At 58.5% G+C, this 18,009-nt stretch overlaps 1 protein-coding gene across 1 annotated transcript; it reads left to right on the forward strand.

The window, feature by feature from the left end:
• Positions 1–14,147: 14,147 nt before the first annotated feature.
• On the forward strand, positions 14,148–16,247 carry GADD45A (growth arrest and DNA damage inducible alpha). The gene is made up of 4 exons (XM_066193009.1): positions 14,148–14,320; positions 14,406–14,507; positions 14,589–14,802; positions 15,418–16,247. The coding sequence occupies exons 1-4, from the start codon at positions 14,277–14,279 to the stop codon at positions 15,529–15,531; spliced, it is 474 nt and encodes a 157-aa protein (XP_066049106.1). The 5' UTR covers positions 14,148–14,276; the 3' UTR covers positions 15,532–16,247.
• Positions 16,248–18,009: the final 1,762 nt, after the last annotated feature.

Here is an 18,009-nt window from a genome sequence, read left to right on the forward strand (position 1 = left end):
CGGCGCGGCCACATCCGGGCACCTCCGCGGGGAGGGCGGGCGGGCGCTGCAGCGCCGCCGGCGGCCGCGCCGCGAACTGCGCGCGTATTGTGTGAGGGATTTCCCGCCGTGGACTCTACCACCGACAGCAGCGGGGGGGGGGGAAGGGTCGACGGGGGAGGCGGGGGGGACGCGGGGCGGGGCGGAGCCCCGCGCTTATCCCGCCCTTGGTACCTCCCGCCTGTGGGCTCCCTCAGAAATAAAACCGAAATAAAGCCAGATTTGCCGTTATTAACTGATAAAAAGTTGATTGTCTAGGCGTTGACCTGAAAGTTCTAACAAGATTTCCCGCTTTTTGTGGGCATTTCTGCCTCTCGTCTAATTGGCGGACGGTGTCAAGTGGAGCTGGTAGATGTTTGCGGTGTTAATACATATTAACGTGCTGTTAATACAGCAATATGCAGTGTAAATAAATGCTGCGTGTTGGTATATATGATAATGTGTAATATATGGTATATTATAATATCTGTGGTAATGTATTATAGTAACGTAATAGGTCATGCATAATACATAACATGCAATACACAATATCATGAATATTGTGTATTAATATTAATATATTGATGTAATTATACGTCAGCATACCACTATTATAATATTGATATATTATAATGAATATATACACGTGTCTGATTATAACCAAAAGGCATTGTATCAAGAGATACACATAAAACATTATATATATATATAAAGCATAACAAACAGGCACAGATTGGACATGCCCTTCAAAACACAATTTGGTTGCTCACAGTTTACATCGCTAAGTCATCGGAACATTTTGGCACCTGTTACAAAACAAACTTTGTGCTCAGCAAGGATGTTATTTCCAATATTTGCTTTGCCCGCTCCAAGGAGCTTGAAATAATTGCTCGAAAAATTAATTTAATTACATTTGTTCCGTTCTCGAATGCGCATTGCTCATCAATTCAGGACTCAACACCAACTGGTTTGGAAGACTCCATAGTTCAGTTTCTTCAAATAAAGGGAAAAAATTCTGGTTTCATGGGTTGTTGTTCATTGCATTTCCCTGCAGTCCCACAGCTCCTCATGTTTTGGGAGGTTTTTGAGGAAACCCCGCCTGCCGTGACTCTGAGGGGGATTGGAACAGCTTCCCCCCCTTCTTGGGATGTGAATAATCACCATAAATTATACCCTAAGAACCGAAAACATTCTCTTCTCCAAGCCTTTTAGGGATGAATCAAACGGCACCGAGCAACACCTAATTAAACCTGCGCGCGGACGTGGCGACATTTCCAGGAAGAGCCTGGCCGGCCCGTCACTCGCTCCGGGGCCGCCTTGCATCACACACACACACGTTTTATGGACAAAACACAAACCCTTCCCGCTCCCATCCCTGACGTGCTTTTGCCAGATGGCACCGGCAGCTTTATGGGAGGGGATTTGCTCAGGGAAACGGGCTGCCTGTCTCGGGATTTGTGACTCCAAGGGAAGCCGGAGCATCTGCCTTTTGTTGCTTCCGACAGGGCCGTGCACGTCCAGCTCCCCTGTGCTGCTGATGTACGCTCAGTGTTCCATCGTTTTCCGAGTGCAGACGTGGCATAAAAGGTTTGGGGTGACGCTTTGAGTTAAACACATGACAAACACGGGACAAGGGGAATGGCTTCCCACTGCCAGGGGACAGGGATGGATGGGATACTGGGAAGGAATTCCTGGCTTTGAGGGTGGGGAGGCCCTGGACACAGGAAAGAGAAGCTGTGGCTGCCCCTGGATCCCTGGAATGTCCAAGGACAGGTTGGAGCAACCTGGGACAGTGTCCCTGCACACAGCAGGGGATAGAACCAGATGGTCTGTAAGGTCCTTTCCAACCCAAACCATTCCGTTCTCTGATGAAAACAGGTCTGAAGCATTTAATGCAACCGGGGAGATCGCTCACCACATGAACACAATTAGCAGAGCTGTGCATTCTGTGTAGCAGGAAGCAGGAATTGCAGCCTGCAGGAAGCTCCAGCTCCGTGCTTGCACATTGCTGTTCGCATTAAAACGGCCCCACATGGGTCAAAAGTCCAAAAGACAACGCTGTACAGGAGTATAATTCACTCAGTTTTCAGGAACTTCTGGCCTCCAGACAACATGACCATTCCTAACATTAAAAAAGGGTGTTGGAAATATTTAAACCAAAAGAAGCCTTTACACCAAGGGAAGATCCCAGTGCTGAACTCACACAAGTGTTGTTGATTTTCTGAAGGACCAGGACAGGACACAAGTCGCCTGTGTTTAGGCCTAATTTGAAAAGCAACACATTAATTGGCACACTGAAATGGATAATTTTCCCCAGTGGACAGGCACAGCCTTGCAGGAATCCCAGCCCACACTGGATCAGGACACAGATCACACTGCAGCCTGCCGAGGGAAGGATGGATGGCAAGCTCTGCACTCATGAGGCACCGGCAGACAGTGAGGGAGTGATTAAAAAACACACAGAGATCTCCCAGGAGCTGCCACCAAAAGCTGGGCTGGCTTTTCCATCCTCCTGCACCGCAGACGTGCGCGTTCTCCTTTCCCCCTGGAGAAAACCAGCATTTCCAGCAGCCAAAGGAACAGATTCCCAGTGCTATTTCTGGCTGGGACACGCAGCTCTCCGTGGCCTATGGATATCCCACCTCAGGAGCTGCTGCCCAAAAGAGGCCCGGAGAGCCTTGGGACATGCCACACTCCTCTGCTATTCCCAAGCTTTGCCAGCAGCTGTCAGCTGCCTGCTTAATAAGCAGGAATAGGAAATGCAGCAAGTTCACAGCAGGGGGAAAAGTTTTCAGCTGGGTCCTTGCTCCGTTCCAAAATCACGGTTTTCCTAATTTTATTGACTTTGCACATCTGCTTTGTGGGGTTTTCAGTTATTTCTCTGTCAGCGTAGAGAATATGTGGACAAGGAGGATGTTGCTTGGAGGGTTTTTTTTGACATGAATCTTCCCTTAGGTTGGACTCGATGATCTCGGATGTCGTTTCCAGCTTTAATGGTTCTGTGATTCTAGGCCACAGGTAACACAGGGATTGCTTCCAAATAAAGTCAAGCGTGGCCATGACTTCTGAGTATGAAAAGGCTCACATACATTACAGAGAAATGCAGCAACTTCTCAGCTTGCATCCACACGTGGATCCCTTCTGAGAAGAGGTCCCAGAATTAACCAGCGCTGCCCAGCTGGACAGCAGGAATGAGCAGGAGAAGGCAGAGCTCACGAGGAGATCCACGATCTGCAACGCTCGTCTTCATCCTCCCACATATTCTGCTCACTTCAGCACATCACTGGTTGGTCGTTTGGCTTGTTGGTTTTTTTTTAATATGGCAGAAAACGCAGCAGTTTCATTATGAGGAGGGCTGTAAACATGTGAATAACAGCAGTATTTCTTCCCTAAGTACGTGCAGAGAAAAACGCCCTCCCACAGCATTGCTCCGTGCTTCAAAATGTGCACAGACAAGCGAAGCAAATCGTGCAGACACAGAACTTGGCTTGTAAATTAAGGCAGGCTAATTGAGCTCTGCCTGAACTTTCTTCCCCTGAATCCTAAACAACCTGCCGAGCAAGTGCTCTTCCTTGGAGCAGTCAAGGTAAGAGGTATTTTTAGTTTGGAAAAGCAGCACTGGAGCTGCACAAAGCAGAAGGTCGGGTACACCAAACACTCCTTCTGTCGCTGCTATTTCTGTGAGCTGGGCTGGTTCCTGTGAGCTGTGCTCCAGCCACCCCGTCCCTGGCTCCCAAAACTGAGGAATGGTGGTGCCTGGAGGGGCTGGGGGGATGGAATCATGGAATCACAGAAAGGTTTGGACTGGGAAGACCTAAAAGCTCATTCCATTCCGCCCCCTGCCACAGGCAAGGACACCTTCCACGAGACCACAGCGCTCCAACCTGGCCTTGAACACCTCCAGGGATGGGCACACAGGAACCTCCTTGGCTGCAGGGATCAAACACCTCCCTTGGAAACTGCCCTGGAGGAGAGAGGCTTTGCCTTCCTAATCTGAAAAGATGGAGAAGAGGAGAAAATTATGTTTTCCTTCCTAAGAAGCTCAGGAGAGCTCAGGCTCAGTGGGACCACAGTGCTGGGGGCCAAGGGGAGCCTCCACACCCCAGCACCCATCACTGCTGGGCTCAGCTCCTGCTGGCCACCAAGCCCTCCTGCCCCAGCCCCTCCAGCCCCCACAGCAGCTCCTCCCGGGGTCATTACTGGGGGAAATTAGAGGTGAAAAATTAGGAGGTGTCTCCACGAAACACCCAAGGGCCGAGAGCAGCGGCGCTGAGAGGACTTGGGACGTGCCCAGGTGGAACCCGCTGGGCAGGCTGGTAACTGTCTGAGCAGAAATCTGCTCCTCCCTGCCAGCTCAGACTGCTCCTGCTCCTTCCAGGGGCAGCTCCCGCCTGGCTGCCGCTGCCAGGGCGCTTTGTGCCCGCTGCCGCCTCCCACGCTCCCGCCGCTGGCACGGCCCCGGGAATGCACCGGCGGCTGGAGCAGGGCCGCTCGCTCTGCCTGGCAAAAAGGAAAGACGCCGAGTTTCTTCCTTCCCCCCGTGTCACTTAGTTGCAGGCTGGCAGGCCTGTGGGCGGCAGGAAAGGGAACACGTTGAAGGGAACACGTTAAACCGCGGCTGCAGCCGGGCGTGGGGCAGCCCACGGCCGCCTGTTCCCTGTTGGGAGTTCCTGTCCCCACTGGCCGTCCTGGAGCAGCTCAGCCTCCTGCTGACCCTGACCCACAGCCACAGGCCTCGGGGCTGAGGGAATCAGGTGCCTTGAGAGGGGTTCGGGGGTGGCAGCACTGACTGGGACTCTCTTGCACGTGGAATGTGCACAGGAGCTCCAGTAGCTGCACCAGACATCTTGCAGCAGGCTGACTCACTGCCCTGTATCCTCAACGGCCAGCCAGCCAAAACCTGGGCTGGCACTGTCCCTGGGGCACTGAAAACCTCTGGGGTACAAGTGTCAACGTGCTCCACGGTGACACTGCCACCAAGACTGTCCAGGAGACCCTCACCCGGTCACGGTCCCCCTGGGGAGGTGCTGGTGGGGATGGAGCAGTGCTCGGCACTGCTGCCTCCGAGCCCTGCCAGCACCGAGCCCAGCTGCTTCTCTCCATGCCGAGAACCAGCCCGTCCTGTTTGTGCACCCAGCTCGGAGCAGGATGGGCCCCGGGGTGTGGAGGGAGGCCAAGGGAGCTGGGCCAGGCTGCTGAGCCGGCAGCTCCGCTGGATCTGCAGGAATTGCTGCGGAGCTGGAGCAGGAGAGAGTGCCCTGAGTCACCCCACATCCACCCTGCCCGGCGTGGGGCAGTGCCCACCATCATCATCCTCATCCTTCCTGCTCACCCTCACCATCCTCAGCCTGCCCTCTCACCCTCGCCGTCCTCAGCCTGCCCTCTCACCCTCACCATCCTCAGCCTGCCCTCTCACCCTCGCCGTCCTCAGCCTGCCGCCCCAGCGGCTGCGCGGAGCGCAGAGTTCACCTGCCACGCAAATGAAAAAGGCCTTTTTGTTTTATGGAGCACATCGCAGGGCAGGAACGAGTGTAGGTTTATTTTGGAGCATGGCCAAGGCAGGGCTGAGTTAAGGAAGACACGGTTTCCCACCTGGCAGCTGCAGGAGAGAGGAAAGCAGGAGCTTGGCCGAGCTCTTGGCTGCACCAGCTGAACCCTGGGATAACCCTTCTGGAGCAGGGATCAGACCCTCTGGCACCCAAAGCCCTTCTCACACGAGGGACCTGTCCCAAACACAACCCAGCCCCAGTGCTTGGTTTTTTTTTTTGTCCCTGCAGATGCATTTGACACAAAACTGACCTGAGCCAAGCTCTCCGTGCCAGCAGCACAGCCTGGGAACACCCAGGCCCTGCTGTTTGCTCATGGGGCAGGGCCCCCAGCTCTCCTCACCCAGCCTGATCCTCCTGCCTGCTTCTCCTGCCTGTTTGGGTCCTGGGAGGAGCCCAGCCCTGCAGGACCCCCGGGGAAGTGGGGAGATACCCTGAGGGGTGTGCAGCACACAGAGTGACCCCATCATCATCAGCTCCCCAGCACTCAGCTGAGCACCCCTTTTCCCTGCTGTGCTGGATGGAAACAGGCTTGGGGCAAACTCCAGGATCTCGGCGGGACTCTGGGCAGAGCAGGACGTGCAGGAGCAGCAGCTCCAGTGGAGAAACCTGCCATGTTCCGGGCACGGGGGTGACACCAACTCTGCCAGCGGTGCGGTGCCAGCTTTGGGCCGTGAGCCGTCAGTCACAGACCATTCCCAGGCCGGTATTCCCAGCCCGGTATTCCCAGGAGCCGAGCAGGGCACCGGCTGAGCCCGGGAGCGCCCGGACCACGCGTGCCCGGCCCCGGAGCTGCTGCGGCAGCGGCTGGGCTGGGTCAGGAAATGCAGGAACAGGCGGATCAAACAGGCCGAAAGGAGGTCACGGAGCTGCCTGCGCTGCTGCTCGCCGAGGCACCTACTCATTAGCGTGATTACAGGCACTCAGCTCTGCTAACGAGCCGCGTGGGCCGCCCGGCCCGCACGTCTCAAACAAGCCCCGCGGCTGTTGTTGCACGCTCGGCTCGGGTGGCGGCTCGGGAGGTGTCCCCACTGCTCCAGCCCGTCCCTTAAAGTCCCCTGCCCTGCCCTGCAAAGGGGGCCCGGCGTGCAGGGATCCCTAATCCCGGTGGGTGCAGGGCACCCCGGGCAGGCTCTCTGTGCGTCCTTGGGGTGTGGAGCGCGCTCGGGGCGTTTCCAGGGATATTGAGGTGCAGAGAGCACCTTTTCCATGGATGTCACGGGGGGATGAAGGAGCTCAGGGCAGGACACAGGAGGCTGCTCACAGGCTGAGCTGGCTCTCCATCACACACGGTCCCTACGGCATCGGCCTCAAAATGCCTGAGGAGGAGGTGCAAAGACTCGGGATGTGTTTGGGAGAGCTCCTGCCCAGGAAGTGAACCTGTGCCTGGATCCCACCCGGATTCCACCTGGATCCCACCCATCCCTTCTGGATCCCACCATCTCCCTGGATCCCACCATCCCTCCTGGATCCCTCCTGGATCCCACCCATCCCTTCTGGATCCACCACCCCACCTGGCCCCTGGGCTGCAGGCACAGCAGACAAATGAAAGATGCTGAGCCCAGGACCTGCAGCAAGCCCCCCAAGCCCTCCCCCTGCTGCGGATTCAACCCTGAGTGCTTCAGCCCCCGCCCCGTGTCGCTCATGTGCTGTCCCTGATGTCCCACAGGGTCCCCTTAGATAAGGACACCAACGAGCAGGGAGCTGCAGGGCTGCCAGCTCTGATAAGGCACCACAGGGGGTGCAGCCCCCAGGCTGGTGGCACCACGGGCATTGTCACCAGGCTGGTGGCACTGCAGGCACCCACCCCATCCTGTCCATGGCACAAGTTCGTGGCCAAGGTGATTGGATCACAGATTGGTTTGGGCTGGAAGGGACCTCAAGGACCATCTTGTTCCAACTAATCCTGATTCTAATTAGCAGACAATGCATATTGATTTAAAGAGTGTGTGTTTTCTCAAGAAAAAGAAATCGCCCTCGTTACAGGTTCGTGTAAAAGGGTTGGCCTGGTGGGTGCTGCTTCAGAGAGTGGGGACAGGTGGAAAGTGGAGTCACCCACAGCCCAGTGACACGGTGACATCCAGGATCCCCCAGCCCTGCTCGTGCCCCACGGGACATTGCTGCTCCGTGAGGCCAGGCAGGAAGCAGCTCCCTGCAGCTGCCCTGGGACACGTGCTGCTGCATTTTTCTGCTCGTTTCATCACCTCTAATTCCTTCTAAGGAGCTTCTGGGCTTGGGGCAGCAACCCCACAATCCCCCAGGGCTCCCCCGCTCTCTGCACTGCTGGACAGGTTTGGTGTGGAGATGCCACCAGGATGGGATGTCCTGAGCTCTATCCCACGCAGTTCCCACTGCTCCTGCCGCTGCCTCCATCCTCCATGGGATGGTTTCTCTTTTCCTCTGGTTTTGCAGCCCGAGTGGGGTGTTGGTGGCCCCCAGCCTGCAGCCCCACCGCGGAGCAGGGGGCTCAGCACAAACACACCCCAACCCCACTGCCCCCCACCAGGCTCTCCGTGTCAGGATCCTGTGATTAAAGGCTGGAGTCAACCTTCTCTTTCTCCTTACTGCAAAACTACATTTCAAATAATAAAAAACACAAACTCATTTTTCCTGCCGCGCGAGCACCGCGATGAGCTCCCGGGTGCTGTCCCCGGTGTGGCCGCCAGAGGGCACCGGAGCGACAGCGGCAGCGTCCCCGTCGTGTCCCCGTCCCTGTCCCCATCCGTATTCCTATCCCTGTCCGTGTCCGTGTCCCCATCCCTGTCCCCATCCCTGTCCGTGTCCCCGTCCCCATCCCTGTCCGTGTCCCCATCCCTGTCCCCATCCCTGTTCCCATCCCTGTCCGTGTCCGTGTCCCCATCCCTGTCCCCATCCCTGTCCGTGTCCCCATCCCTGTCCCCATCCCTGTTCCCATCCCTGTCCGTGTCCCCGTCGCTGTCCCCATCCCTGTCCCCATCCCTGTCCGTGTCCCCTTTCCTGTCCCCATCCCGGTCCGTGTCCCTGTCCCCATCCCTGTCCGTGTCCGTGTCACCGTCCCTGTCCCCATCCCCGTCCCTGTCCCTGTCCGTGTCCCTGTCCCTGTCCGAGCAGGGACTGAACCCGGGCAGGGATACTCCAACCCCATCCAGCCTGGCCTGCGACACTGCCAGGGATCCAGGGGCAGTCACAGCTTCTCTGGGCACCCTGTGCCAGGGCCTGCCCACCCTCCAGGGAACAATCCCTGCCCAGTATCCCATGCATCCCTGCCCTCTGGGAAGCCATTCCCTGTGTCCTGTCCCTCCATCCCTTGTCCCCAGTCCCTGTGCAGCTCTCCTGGAGCCCCTTCAGGCCCTGCCAGGGGCTCGGAGCTCTCCCTGGAGCTTCTCCTCTCCAGGTGAGCGCCCCCAGCTCTCCCAGCCCAGCTCCAGAGGGGCTCCAGCCCTGCAGCATCTCCCTGGATTCCTCTGGAATCTCTCCAGCAGCTCCAGGTCCTGCTGCAGTTGGAGCCCAGGGCTGGGGCAGCTCTGAAATAAGGTCTCATAATAGGGTCTCATAAGCATTATGTACATTTTATATTTTAATTTCTATTTTTAAATCTGCTCTCAGATAAACGCCTGGGTTTCATTATCTCTGCTGCAATGACCATCACCCTCTGGGCTCCAAGGTCCTTCCCCTTTGCTTTCCAAACACTCTTCCCCACTCCGTGCATTTATAAGAGCAAAAAAAATGAATTCAGGTGAATGATTTAGCGTCCCCCCCGAGCTCCCCACCGCCCACAGGAACACCAGTGGAGGTAACTGTGGCCGGAGGCTGAACCACCCCAGCTCCCCGATTCCATGAGCATGGCTGGGGGCTGGTTTGGGGAGGGTCCGGCCCTCCCTGTGCTCATCCCAGAGCTCTCCGGCACGCACAGGGAGAGCAAAGCTCCCGGAAAACTGGGAGCTTCCCTGTGGGAGGCAGGATGGGGGCTGCCGTGTGCCTCCAGCAGGGCGCAGGGAGATGATTCCTCGTGCTGTAGGACGGTGTTCCCTCACGGAAAGCGTGCTGCTTTATGGCCCCACGCTGCCATTAAACGGACAAAGTTTGTTTTTGATTTTTACTGCAGCTCTCTCTGTCCCCATCCCGGACTTTGCCCGGCGCTGCCCGGCCGGGTGATTCCCACCGGCAGCCGGGGCTGCCACGTGTGCCCGGCATGCAGAGGGTGGGGAAAAGAGCCGTTCCTGCAGGGAGCAGGGATGGAGGGATGCACGCAGGGCCAGGGGCCGCAGGCAGAGGGGATGTCCCCGCCAGGAGCGGCGCAGCTTTGTGCTGCCCTGAATTCACAGGCACCCAGGAGCTGCTGGGACCTGCTAGGGCAGCACCTCACGGGCTGGGGAAGGAAAAGATATTCCTGCAGCTCCCCAGGATGGTGGGACACGGGTGATCCATAAAAGCACAGAATCCTGGAGTGGTTTGGGCTGGAAGGGACCTTAGACTTCATCCAGTCCCACTTCCCTGGGGAGCTGGCAGGGACATCTCCACTGCCCCAGGCTGCTCCAAGCCCTGTCCAAGCTTTGAGCACTTCCAGGAACGGAGCAGCCGCAGCTGCCAGGGTCTCACCACCCTCACGGCCAAGAATTTCCTCCTAATCTCTAACCTCCGCCTCCCCTCCTTCAGTTTAAAGCCACTAAAGCACTCCCAGGCTCCCACTTGTGCTCCCTGTTTGCAGAGTTCCTGCTCGAGCTGCGGCCGGGGAGACCCAGCTCCCTTCCAGCCCCGCGGAGGGCGGCAGGAATGTGCTGAGCGCGGGCAAACCGGGGGGGATGAACACATCCCGGATCCCCCAATCCCCCAATCCCCCAATCCCACATCCCAGGCTTTCGGGAGAGGTAACCGCCAGTCAGGAGCCTGCAGAGGAGCTTGGGGCAGGCAGGAGGGGAATGTCTGTGCCAGGGAAGTGCCGCCCAGCCGGGCTCTCAGCCGCACTCCCGTGACCCGGGCGGTTGGGAAAGCTGCTGGCGCCGTGCCCAGCTCCGGAGCCAAACCCAGCCGGGTCCAGACTTCCCGGCTGCCCTGGGAGCTCCCAGCGCTGCCCAAAGTCAAACCCTGAACAGCAGCAGCGGTGGCTGCAGCCGAACCCCGCTTTAACTCCATCGGGGATGGAGGAACTCCAAGGAGAACCGGGGAAATAATGTCGTGCTCTTGTTGCGGTGCTAGTGCTGGAGGGGACATGGCACTGACGGTGCCAGAGGTGACCCCAGGCTCCTGCCCTGCTCCTGTTCACCATGACAGGGACACCTCCCACCATCCCAGGTTGCTCCGAGTCCTGTCCAACCTGGAACATTCCAGGGACATAGGAGAGCGTTTCTGCAGCAGGATAAAGAGGGTGATTGCTGTGTCCCCGGGTTGTGCTGGCTCCGGGAGGAACCTCCAAGGAGTTTGTTCTGGCAGAAGGGGGGCAAAGCTAAAATTTCCTGGGTGCCCGAGCCCGGGGGGATCTGCTCCTGCAAGGCCCCGGGGCGGGATGCCCCGCTCGGGGAAGGTGGATGTGCCCGGCCCCAACGGCCAGCTGGGGCAGCGGGGTCAGCTCGGTGACACGGAGCTGGTGGCACCGGGAAAACAGCGACTCTTGGACCACAGGCCGCCCCTGGAATGTGCAAGCTGTGCGTTTGCCTTGCAGCAGCGCTCGCTGCCCGCGGTCTCCGGCAGATCCAGAGGGGACCGGGAACGCTCCGCGGCCCTGGCGGTGTGGGGTGCCCGGGGGACGCGCGGGGTGTCCCAGCAAAGGGACACGGAGGGATTTTCCGTAGCAGCGGGATGGTCACAAGGGGCCAGCGGGGCTGGACAAAGGTCCCACGTGGGACGGGCCAAGGCAGGGAAAGGAGGGAGCGGAGCAGGGACACCCAAAGCAGGCACAGCAGGGGAAAGGGAGCAGAAGCTCCTGGCAGAGCTCCGGGAGCTCCGGGGCCGGGACCACCCCGAGGCAGCCCCCGGGAAGGGCCCTGGCAGGGACGAGGTTTTGTCACCTCTCACTGACACTGTTTGATGGTCGGTGTCATTCCCAAAATCTGAAATTAAACAACTTGATGCTTTCACGCGCTGGAAGCAGCCTTCCAGCTGGCCCAGGCATCCTCCCCAGCGCAGCTCCCACCGGGGGCTCCAGCGGGCATCTCCCACACCCCTGGGGGTTGACTCCGACCGCGGGCAGCCCAAGCCCGCAGGCCAGAGGATATTTGGGGTGAGGATCTGCCAGGTGGGGGGGAAGAGCTGAGCCCCCCGGCAGAGCCTGAGCCCGACTCAGCTCCCGGCCCCCGACTCAGTGATGCCGAACGCGGAGGGGAGAGCAGGCACAGCCTGGAGAATGATGAAAGTCGGGATGAAAGGCCGGGGGAGGGGGAGCAAAACACCCCGGCCGCTTTTGGCAGGCGATGAAAGGAAGGTTTAGCAGCAGCTGCCAGCTGGGAGCTGACGGAGGGACAACTGCGGGTCCGGCTCCATCCCGGGCTGCCCAGCCACGGCACATCCCCAGCATGGCCACCCACTGTCACTGTCCCCGCAGCAGAGCCGGGACGCCCGGGCACCTCCCGGGCTGCTCCTCCGGGAACACGGAGAGACAAGAAAACTGCGCCCAGCCGGGAAAGCCGCAGGGAAAGCGCAGTTCCAGAGCATTGCCTGCCGGGTCCGGGAGCCGCCGCCGCCCTGGAGAGAGAAAAGAGGCTTCAGCTGCTTCCCAGCTGCCTCCGAGACTGATTTAGCTCTGGGGCCGGCACAGATGGGGCTGCGGGGCCGGAGCCACAGGCGGAGCCCTCGCCGCGGAGCCGGAGCCCGCAGTTGCTAATAGAGATCCAGCAAATTAAGCGAACTTAATTCGGAGGGTCACCACACAATGCTCCCACCTGTTTTGCTGCGGTCCGGCCATCTGCCACCCCTCCACCTGATGCAGAAAGGGGTTTTTTTCCCCCCCTTTCTCCCGACGCCGTGGGCTTCGTTAAGTCGTGTCAGGTCTCACCAGGCTGCAGGAGCAGCAGGACGGGGCAGAGCAGGGCCAGGGGGGCACTGGCAGAAGAAACCCCGGGAAGGTTCCTCCCGGAGCAAACTCAACTCGGGGACACAGAAATCACCCTCTTTATCCTGCTGCAGAAATGCCCTCCTATGTCCCTGGAGTGTTCCAGGTTGGACAGGACTCGGAGCAACCTGGGATGGTGGGAGGTGTCCCTGCCACGGTAAACGAAACCATCCCTGAGGTCCCTTCCAACGCAAACCTGTGCTATGTGTGATATCTCCTTTCCCAAAGTCAGTGATTCTGCAGGAGGTGCACGGAGCCTGGCTGCACCCTGCACGTTGTGCTTCAGCAAACGCCGCCGTGGAAAACAGCTCCTGCTGCTCAGGAGCTGGAGAAAAACACTGGCACAAGCAAAACTTTAAAGCACACGCTGCCAAAATCTCCGTGAGGGACCACCAAGGGTCCCGACTGCAGCCCTGCTCCGTGGAGCCAGTGGGAATGTGCCAGGCCCACAGCCAGGTTGGGAAAGAGCTCTGGCACCGGCTGGGGGAGGATGGAGGGGTCTGGGTGCAACAGCTGAGAAAGCTTTGACACAGCAGCCACCAGGAGAAATCCTCCCCCGAGTTCTGCAGCGCTGAACCGGAGCATCTGGAGCCGGAGCAGCTTCCCGGAGAAGCCCCAAGTTCTTGGAAATCTGCGGAGGGAGAGATCACAGAACTGCCGCCTGGTTTGGGTCGGGAGGGACCTTAAAGATCACCCAGTGCAACCCTTGCCATGGGCAGGGACACTTTCCACTGTCCCAGGCTGCTCCAAGTGTCCAACCTGGCCTGGGACAGTGGCCCTGGAAGTGGCAGGGATGGGGCAGCCACGTTGTTGCCCGTGGCAACCGCTGTCTTTGAAGGTTGGTGAGGCTGTGTCCCGTGTGTTCCCTGCACGGAGCATTGCAAGAGTGCAATCCCCGTGGAGGCAGGGGAGACAAAGAACAGCATCCATCGAAGGAGGGGATTCTGTCCCATTGCACCTCCCAGGTGAGGCCCCACCTGCAGAGCTGCCCCAGCCCTGGGCTCCAACTGCAGCAGGACCTGGAGCTGCTGGAGAGATTCCAGAGGAATCCAGGGAGATGCTGCAGGGCTGGAGTCCCTCTGGAGCCGGGCTGGGAGAGCTGGGGGCGCTCACCTGGAGAGGAAAAGCTCCAGGGAGAGCTCCGAGGCCCTGGCAGGGCCTGAAGGGGCTCCAGGAGAGCTGCAGAGGGACTGGGGACAAGGGATGGAGGGACAGGACACAGGGAATGGCTTCCCAGAGGGCAGGGATGGACGGGAGATTGGGCAGGAATTGTTCCCTGGGAGGGTGGGCAGGCCCTGGCACAGGGTGCCCAGAGAAGCTGTGGCTGCCCCTGGATCCCTGGCAGTGTCGCAGGCCAGGCTGGATGGGGTTGGAGCAGGCTGACCTGCGCCAATGTCTCTGTCCCTATCCCATTCCCTGTCCCATTCCCTGTCCCGATCTCTCCCCGCGGGGTCAGGCCCGGCCGGCCTCGGTAACACATGGGCGTGGTCTCATTTGCATGAGCCAATAGGAGCCGGGTATGCAAACGAGGGCGGCGCGGGTTGGCCGGGGCGGGCGGGGCAGCGCGCGCGGGGCGCCTTTGTCCGGCACAGGCGGCGGGGCCGGAGCGGCCGGAGCGCGGCCGCGTCCCCTGCCCGGTGTCCCGTGTCCCCTGCCCCGGTGTCCGGCCCTGTCCCCGCGTCCCCGTGATGACTCTGGAGGAGCTGCCCGGGGAGCGCCGCGCCGCCGGGAGGTGAGGCCGGGGGGGGGCGGTGGTGGCCGGGCGGGCAGCGGCGCGGGGTGGCCGGTGACGGGCGGTGCCGCGTGTCCCGGCGCAGGATGGAGCAGGCGGGGGACGCGCTCGAGGAGGTGCTGAGCAAGGCGCTGAGCCAGCGGAGCCTCACCCTCGGCGTCTACGAGGCGGCCAAGATGCTCAACGTGTGAGTGTCCCGTCCCCCCCCCCCTTGTCCCGTACCCCTCCCGGTGCCCGGTGCGCCCGCGGTGACGGCGGTGCCCCGCAGGGACCCCGATAACGTGGTGCTGTGCCTGCTGGCGGCCGAGGAGGAGGAGGCCGGGGACGCGGCGCTGCAGATCCACTTCACTCTGCTGCGGGCCTTCTGCTGCGAGAACGACATCAACATCCTGCGCGTCAGCAACCCGGCTCGCCTGGCGCAGCTGCTGCTGCCCGCCGCGGGCCCCGACCCGCCGGCCGACCTGCACTGCGTGCTGGTCACGGTGAGCCCGGGCTGCCACCCGGGGGACACCCGCGGGGCCGCCCCGAACCGCCGCGCCCGGGGCTCGAACCCGCGGCCGCAGCGCGCCGGCACCGGGGGTCCCGCGGTGCTCCCCGGGACAGCGGCTGCCTTCTCCCGGCGTTCTGCTTTTCCCCATCTATCTCCTCTTTTTCCCCCCCTCTTTCTCCTGTTGTTCTGGTTTTCCTTTCCTTAGTTTTCCTCTTCCCCCCCCCCCTCTTTATTTCCCCCCTTTTTCTCTTTATTTCCCCCCTTTTTCTCTTTATTTTCCCTTATTTCTTCCCCTCCTTTCCCCCCTTTTTTCTTTCCCTTCCCTCCTCTCCTCCTTTTATCTCTCCCTCTTTTTTTTTTTTTTTTTTTCCCCCGTTCCCTACTCTGCCCCAGAGTCCAAAGCTAAACTCCTCACACGCTTCCAGGCCTGACTTGTTTGTTTGCTTGCCTCGGTAGCAATTTAAGATGATTCACGCTCCTGGGCTTTTCTGCTGCTGCGCTTTTTTTCTCTCCCCCCCTCTCTCTGCACCTCCCGCCGCGCTCGGGGTTTGTTTTTGCTGCCGCGCTGAAGCTTTTTTTGTTGTTTGTTTTTTCCCCCCTTTTCCAGAACCCGCAGGCGTCGCAGTGGAAGGACCCAGCGCTGAGTCAGCTGATGTGTTTCTGCCGGGAGAGCCGGTACCTGGACCAGTGGGTGCCGGTGATCAACCTCCCGGAGCGGTGACCCCGCGCCCGGCGCCGCCGCGGTGCTGCTGCAACACTCCCGCAGTCGCTCAGGAAGAAAAGGAAAACTTCCCCTGCTCGCCCCCCACAAGCTCCACGATTCCACGGGGAGGGAGGAAAAAAATATATAAAGCCCAACAATAACAACAAATAATCGATGTAAAATAATAAAAGTGATGTCGTGGCGGGGGGAGGGGGGGGAAGGGGGGTTTGGGTGCAGTGGAGCCGAACGATGCTGAGTGTGGGAGCTGAGGGAAAAAGAAAACAACAAAAAACTGGGATGAGCCCAGCCCTACGTGCCTGAGAATTCCCCCCCCTCTCTCTCTGTCCTTAAGTGCCATTTAAAAGTTCCTGCTTTAAACACCTTAACGAGCAAACAAGGTTAATCGAGGCCTTTTGCCAGCAATGTTGTTGTATTTTTTCTGGGATGTTAATTCTCACATTTTTATGCTAAGATATATAATAATAATAATAGTAAGTTATTTTCTGATATCGATGGAAAAAAATTATTTATACTCGGAGGTTTGAGAACCGAAATGCCCTCAAGCAGTTGGTCTGCAACCACGAATCTTCTCCCAGCTGGCTGCAAAAGCGGCGCCATTAATATAATTGTTTGAAATTCGAGTGGGTTTTTTGGTTTTTTTGGGGTTATGGTGTTCTTGTTTCGTGTTTTCTTTTTTTTTTTTTTTTGAAATAAAGTGTAAAAATCAAACCTTTGGCCCGGGCTTTTTATTTCCTTGCTCCAGGAGCGTGCAGGCGCAAGGGCTGAGCAGCAGCTGCTTCCTTGTCCTGGCCACGGGCAAGGTCCTGTTGTGCAGCTCCAGTGTGGGTTCATTCCCGGCCCCTCCCAAGCAATTAAACGCCAGAGCAGCCCATGTGCTGCAGGAAATGTTTGGAATGTTATTTATTTATTTTGCTTCAACGCTGCCACAACAGGAGCTAAAAAACAAAAAAATTAATTAAAAAAAATTAATTAAAAAAAAAAGGGGGGAGGGTTTTGCTGCCGAGGTTTCCACACTCCTGCTGCTCCTCCTTGGCCGGTGGGAAACCCGATTCCCTGGAGGAGGAGAAGGTGTCCCGGTGTTTCCTTGCAAAGCCCCGGGATTTGTCCGCAGCCCCAGCTCGGGCCGTGCCCCCCGGGGCCGGCAGCTCCCAGTGCCAGGCTCCTCTTTAATGATGACCCGGCCAGGCTGGCACAGATGGCAGGAAACCCTCACCCCCGCTGCTGGCACTGCCCCGGGAGGCTTTGGGGACAGCAGCGACCCACACTGTCCCTCCCTGAGGACACCCAGGTGTGCCCCAGCAGTGGCACGGCGTCACTCTGTCCCCAGCCCTGGCAGGAGGGGAGGCTGGACCTGTTCTCCCACTGCTGGGATGCTCCAGCACGAGGCCACCCTGTCCCTGTCCCTGTGTCCAGCCTGCCCGGGGACACTGCAGCAGCACCAGATTTATTCCTCCGAGCTCAGATCCAAGGCAAACCCCTCCGCTTTCTCACCCAGCCCTGTCCCCACGCCACAAACTGGGGGGTCCTGGGGGCACCTGGCCCAGCACACAAATTCTCCTTTCCCTCCCCAGATCAGCCAGCCTGGCCAAGGACAAGAGGGGCAGCCCGGCGGTGGGGGTCTCACCGTGGGCTTCTCCCAGCACCTGTGGATGCAACGGCCTCACTTCCCCCTTGTTAAAGAATTCTGTGAGGGCAGAGTCTGCATTTCCCCCGAATTTTACAACCCGCGTTCTTTCTGGGGGCAGCGGTGGCAAAAAGTGAGCCGCTCCAGATTTCACGTACTGTGAAATACTGTGTGTTAAAACACGCACGTTGTATTTTAAAATGCGCGCGTTGTATTTTTAAAATGTGCATGCTGTATTTTAAAAATGCGCGCTGTGTTTTAAAAATGGCCAGTTGAGCAAAGCTCTCTGGATTAAATGCTGTCAGATTCGGGCAGCTGTGCTGGATGAGCACCCTGCCACGAGCTTTGTTTCAGGGCAGACACCAAGAACATCCCTGCAGCCACACCAGGGAGCTGGATTTGGGCTTGGAAACAGGGTCTCAAACCCTACAAAAAATCCCGATTTCTTCCCAGATTCCTGGGAAAACAACCATCAACAGCACGAGGCTCCTTCCCTCACAGCCCACCCGCAGCTGGACTTCTCTCAGCCCTGCACCCCCACCCCGAGCAATTAATTAACAGAGCTCATTAATTCCGACCAGGTGTGTGACAAATAGACAGGGTGAAAAAGAATCAGTGCAGAGCCACGTTGTTGGTTTTTAAGGCTGCCGCGAGAAAAACACTCTTGATTACAAAAACAATTTGCAGGCAAGCACGGGGTGAGCAGCAGGTTTCTCTGTCGGGCTGACGTTTGGGAGCTCTGCCGAAGAGATTCGTGAAACAAAGTTGAATTTTGTAAAATCTGTACCAAAAGTGGGGTCTGTAACTTCGTCTGGAAACGACAAACATGCAAGGTTAACGGCAAGTGGTTC

The sequence above is a fragment of the Chamaea fasciata genome, unplaced genomic scaffold, assembly GCF_029207755.1.
Source record: "Chamaea fasciata isolate MVZ Bird 193981 ecotype frontalis unplaced genomic scaffold, bChaFas1.0.hap1 SCAF_10, whole genome shotgun sequence".
NCBI lineage: Eukaryota > Metazoa > Chordata > Aves > Passeriformes > Sylviidae > Chamaea > Chamaea fasciata.

Excerpts from the sequence above, each read along its gene's own strand:
- GADD45A (XM_066193009.1), top strand. The coding sequence starts at position 14,277 with ATGACTCTGGAGGAGCTGCCCGGGGAGCGCCGCGCCGCCGGGAG. Across the intron at positions 14,508-14,588 it reads GCGGCCAAGATGCTCAACGT|GGACCCCGATAACGTGGTGC; the intron begins GTGAGTGTCCCG and ends GGTGCCCCGCAG. Across the intron at positions 14,803-15,417 it reads TGCACTGCGTGCTGGTCACG|AACCCGCAGGCGTCGCAGTG; the intron begins GTGAGCCCGGGC and ends CCCCTTTTCCAG.